Source organism: Cyclopterus lumpus, chromosome 8, assembly GCF_009769545.1.
Source record: "Cyclopterus lumpus isolate fCycLum1 chromosome 8, fCycLum1.pri, whole genome shotgun sequence".
Classification (NCBI taxonomy): domain Eukaryota; kingdom Metazoa; phylum Chordata; class Actinopteri; order Perciformes; family Cyclopteridae; genus Cyclopterus; species Cyclopterus lumpus.
In genome coordinates, this window is record NC_046973.1 from 10273699 (window position 1) to 10279355 (window position 5657).

A 5657-nucleotide genomic window follows, 5' to 3' on the forward strand; every position below is an offset into this window, starting at 1 on the left:
ACGTGAACGCTGTATACCGCCACCTGCTGGGCGGTGTGTGCTCAGCCTCTAACTCTCACGAAACAAGGACGAAAGGTTTGGTTTCGACACTGGGGGGGGACCTTTTTAGCGGCGGTCTTGGTGTCCTAATTTAGAAACCCCTGGAATTTTAATAGTTTATAAGTGTTTTGAGCAAGATGTTCAAAACGATCTGCGCAATAAAATGTTTTAATGGATGCTAATTTTAGGAGTGCCTTCACGTACCCCCATTTGAGAACCACTGGTCTCGAGAATACATGTTTGTATTGCAGTGAACCCAACTGTGCTGTCGTTGTCACTGGTGCGCCACACACTCACACTGTCATCGATGACGGTGGGCTTTCTAGGAAATGATCACCCAGGTCTGGAACTTGATGACCTCATAGCAGGCTACAGCCATGCTGTTCACACCAGAAGCACATTTCTCCTCGCAGCTGTAAGCACCATTTGCAATTGCAGTGAGCTAACCACACTATATCTTTAGATAGCAAGGAGTTGTTTGCTGCTATATTAATGTTCAGAACGTTAAATGCAGTTCCATTGAAGCTCTTGTTGTGCTTTTCATGGTGGAACTATCCATAGGCCCATCCCATTAATGTGACGTTACTTATAAGGGTATTTGCAGAGGCATACGGAATGTGCCCTCTTGCTGCTTTAGATGTTACACTTTGTCAAATGGAAATTAGCTTTGAAATGAATCCATGTGGCTATGGCAGCGCATGTAGCTCCCATGAATTTCGCTACATTTTGGTCTTAATTTGTTCTCTATTAGTAGAGAACCTATAGCATACATTATGACCTAAACACCAGAGAAGGAAGTGTGTGGATTGGATTAATTTCTAGGGACATCCCTTGAGATGATCACCGCCAACAGCCAACCACCTAGCAAGACCCTCCGGACCAAACAGACCCCAAAATGGGGTTGACTGCCCCAGGAAGAGAGCTGCAATGGAAGCTAACCCAGCTAGGACCTAAAGCTATCCCACAGCCCGATCTGCTCCTGGTAATGTCCGATTGCAGGAACATTATGGCCTAGCAACAGGAGGTCGATGACTGCTGTGCCCACACCTTTACAGAGACCTGGCTCCATTGTGGTATCCAGGATCAAGCATGACAGAACGCAGGAGTCCAGTGGGTTGAGAGCAGGCAGACTCTGTGTTGCATCAATGATGCTAGTGCTCAAACATTTAGTCATATTGTATGAGTGGTGCCTGAAGGAGAGGTACCACAGGTCCTTCCTTCCTGCTGCTGTCAGGCTACACAACCAGTTCTGCTCCCAGTAGACCACAAATTACTTGCAACCTTTTACTTCTTAAACTTGAGCCTCCGAAAGTAACTCAATATCCACACAACTCGTTATGTTTAAGTAGCCCCACCTTTTCATCTATCTCCAGGTGTCTTTGCTCCCCATTGCTGCTGTTTATGCCAGAAGATGGACTGGGATGAGTTCAAAGTATTCAAATTCAAGACACTTCCATCAATGATTTCAAGAGTCTTTTGCATTTCAAAAGGATGGATGACAGGGACCCAATCTGAAGACGAGGTTCTCGCCCAGGATCTGGTGCCATTGATACATTATGTGGAAGTGGATTAAGGGAGAGATCAGCCCAGACCCACTGTCAGAAGACTGCAGCCTCTTTTTGTTTAAATGAATGCTTCGTGCTGCAACCGTGAACAATAAGGTGATCCACTGTTATATGATGCCAAAAACATTTTCTTTCTTGCAATTCCATGGTTTAAAAAATATGTGCTATGTAATTTCCTTAAATATTGCACCCAACAAAAAAGAGCCTTAAGATTTGCAACTCACATCGTTCTACCTGATTATGATTCACAAACTTTTCGTATTCCAACATGAACATTTCTGAAATTTAACTTTTTCATAAAAGACCCACACAATACATTATCAGTAGAGGTTTTAAGGAGATATGTATTCATAATCCACATGTTGAGTAGTAAAGTAGGTGACTTGTAATCATTTAATAAAGTAACATACCTCTTCTGTACAAATACTATCATATACTGTATATGACTTTGGTTAATTTATTGCTAATGCATGAAAATCTGTTTTGAATTTCAGGTATTTAAAGTAAATTATTACTCCTCTATTCCTTGATGTTATTAAGCTGGTTCTTATTTTGGTTCTCTTATTCTTGATCTACAGTACACACAATCAAGGGAGTTACAACTTCAAGGACACTTTATTTAAAGTACTAGCTGCATGACTATGTATGAGCTAAAATTGTAATCTAGCTCCACCAGAATGTCCATGCTGTTCAAATGATGTGTTATTGTTAAACGGCATTTCATTCATTCAGTCTAATAAGCACTCCTAAATCAATTAGTGAAAATGTCCCCTTTTTTATTTAACATATCCCAAATATGACTTCAAATAATTCAGTTTCCTTAAAAGTACAGTACGACTTGTCAGTTCACAACAGTACACAAATATATTTAGTTATTCCTTTAACAATTTATATTCAGTCATTGGTGAGCAAATGTTAAATGTTGTCAAGGAAAAAGACAGAAATAACAATGAAAATCATCAGAAGTGAAGGTGAAACATATTAGTTTGGCCACATGGTGGCAACATATCCGGGTTTAGTTGTCATCATTGCCATCATCAAAGACATCAGCTACAGTCCTGTGGATGGAGAGACAAACCGGTTACGGACTGTAGTTTATTCAGACTCAAACAGGTTTCTGTTCAGTGTAAATATGACTTACTTGTAGATAGATCCAGTCACTTCATCAAGGAAACCCCCTTGTGAAAAAAGACAAAGGAAGTGTGAGCTGGAGCCTCTGCAGCAAAGCTTTCTAATAAGAGGTACAACTGTATAACACTGCTGCTGAATCTAAGATTTGACATTGAATTGAATCAAATTGTACTTTTAAGATAAAGAATGTTACGGCAAAATTAGTTTACATAATACTTGATCGCCAGATAAGACTGCACGACTCCCAGTGGCTCAAGACACTGGTATGCTCTACGCTCTGCTACAGCCAATCGGCTTCCTGCTCCAACTGTGGAACGAGCTCCCCGTTGCCCATTCACATCAATAAATAAGGAACTGAAAACTCATCGGTTCAGATCCTGGCCGATAAAATACAATAAGAAACATTTCTCTAAAGTCAAAGTCAGCGTTATTGTCCATTTCTCGACATGTTCCAAACATACAGAGGAATAAAATTAAAAAACGTTTCTCTCTTGTCCAACAAATAAAGTGAATACAGATAATATCTCTATCTCTTAATGTTGCACTTGAAGCAATTTCATATTTGATTATGCGTGATCTTCGCAATTTTTGGGGTTGTATCCCAGTGGTTGAATGCACTCATTGCACCTGGGTTCCAGAAGGCCAGCGAGCCAATCCGCTGAGTGGGCCCCGTTATAAAAGGGAGAAAGCCTGAAGAGTTCAGGAGTGTTTTTTGTTTCGATGTACCCACTGACACTGCTAGAGGTGCAAGTTTGTGGTGGAAGGTTGAGGACAGTAGGTACGCTTGGGGTACCCTGTACATTTGTGCACTCACGTAGGTACTTTGTGTCTAAAACATTAGACTATTGGTTGGTGCTGCCTCTGTATTGTTTTAATGGACTTTTATTAGATAAGCAGGTGAAGCCCTTTTGTTTGTTTGTTTCTTAGAGGTAGTTAGCCAGGCCTAGTTTAGTTATCTTGATTTCTTTTGTGTGGCACAACCACAACTGTCCCAACCTCTCCCACTTAGTAAAACTTTTGGGTTGTTTGTTAAACCGAGTCATAATAAATGTTGTTTTGAAACCTTTTGAATTCTTTTCACTTATTCTTTGACTGCCATGTGTTCGTCCCCCCCCCCCACGTATCCCCTAGACCGAGAAGGGGACGTAACACACACAATAAACATTTAGTTTTTCTGCAGGATATCCTATTCTCTAAAAAACTATTAGGAGTGATCAGTTGAGATGAGCAACAAGATGTTCTCATACAATACTGTCAGAAGGTTTCAGGTTTCTTTGTGGCAGCCCTGTATTTACTCACCGGGTTGGCAAAGAGTTTGGCAAGCAGGACACACATGGCAGAAACTACACATCTGTGAACAAGAGGGAAAATAATAAATACAAACACACCAAATGAAAACATTTCCATAGCATCCATTTGTATGTTCGTGAATGATTAATGTCTGTCTGAAAAGAGGTCTTTGTATGACTGTTTAGCCTGTCAAGGAATTTTTAAGTCAGATGAAAAAGTGAATGCTGTATTGTAATTAATAGAGAGGGCTATTCACAATACAATTGCCTAAATAACTAATTAGACTGTAGTATCAAACAGATTGTTGTTTTTATAACTAGGCCGGTCATAATAACATGCACTGGAACCGGTCATAACGTGCACTGGGGCCGGTCATAATAACATGCACAACCTTACGCCACTGACAAAGCAGATTAAGAGTTATGGTTATGGGGGAGCACAGGCTGACCAGAAGTGAAATGTATTTTCTCACCTTGCAGTTGTCGCAGTGTTCAGACTTGTCTCCCTCTTTACACAGACATTTATCACAGTTGTCACAGTGCTGTAAGAAGACACATTTAGTTAGGAAGAAATCTGGATTTGGAAGAGTTAGAAAGGATGGCGTATAAAAGAACCGACAGAGTGGACTTGTGTTGAGCAGAGGATGGATTGAAATATGTGCTACTTCCATTTCAATGCGTCATGAAACAGATGTCAGCTGTTACAACTAAAGCTGTTCTTTAGCACTCAGTTGCCATCACTACACATATTTTTATTTAGGATTTCCTATCACACAATTTTGTGAAGCTCTCCAGTATTCAGACATTTTTTTCAGACCTACCTCACAGAATTCACAATATGAGCACACAGAGCCCTTGTGATAAGCCCCATCATCATCATCATCGTCGTCATCATCATCATCATCATCGTCGTCGTCATCATCATTGTTGTCATCGTCATTATCATCATCGTCGTCATCATCATCGTCGTCGTCGTCGTCATCATCATCATCTGTACATTATATTCATAATAAATTAGTTGAAAAGATCATACTCTCAACAATGCTCATGTTGCACCATAGTGCTAGTGTAAACATTTATTGATGTGGTATATATTTTTGTTTTCTTTTTAAGTCTATGAGAAAGTAATAATAATATAATTCAAAGTAAATCCATAGCATGCAATTGCCTTACAGCAGTCACCTGTAACACATTGCAGTGTGTTACACATTGCAGTGTGTTACACATTGTACTGTGTTACACATTGCAGTGTGTTACACATTGTTTTACACATTGTATATTGTTACACATTACAGTGTGTTACACGTTGTATATTTTTACACATTGTATTGTATTACACATTGTATTACATATTGTATATTGTTACACATTGCAGTGTTACACATTGTATTGTGTTACACATTGCAGTGTGTAACACATTGTATTGTGTACACATTGCAATGTGTTACAGGTGCTGCTATTTTCTGCTCAGTGGCCCTTTAGCGTCATTCATTTCATTTTTGACTTGATGCTGTAATTTGAAATGCATTTTCAATTTAAGTTCATATTCAACTTAAACCAGACTGATGGTGGTGGAAGACATATACTTATATAGTGCAATGTAAATATATTCAATTACTATTTAATTAATGAC

The 5657-nt window shown here is 39.5% G+C and overlaps 1 protein-coding gene across 1 annotated transcript in view; it reads right to left on the reverse strand.

Annotated features, from left to right (window-relative positions):
- Positions 1–2327: 2327 nt before the first annotated feature.
- Positions 2328–5657, reverse strand: part of LOC117735300 (secreted acidic protein 1A) — a 12400-nt gene continuing 9070 nt past the window's right edge. Inside the window, exons 2-6 of the mRNA XM_034539832.1 lie at positions 4846–5015; positions 4498–4566; positions 4035–4086; positions 2746–2782; positions 2328–2662 (exon numbers count right to left, since the gene is read on the reverse strand). Coding sequence (XP_034395723.1) covers positions 2620–2662; positions 2746–2782; positions 4035–4086; positions 4498–4566; positions 4846–5015 — 371 coding nt within the window. The 3' untranslated portion in view covers positions 2328–2619. The remainder of the gene's footprint in view (positions 2663–2745; positions 2783–4034; positions 4087–4497; positions 4567–4845; positions 5016–5657) is intronic.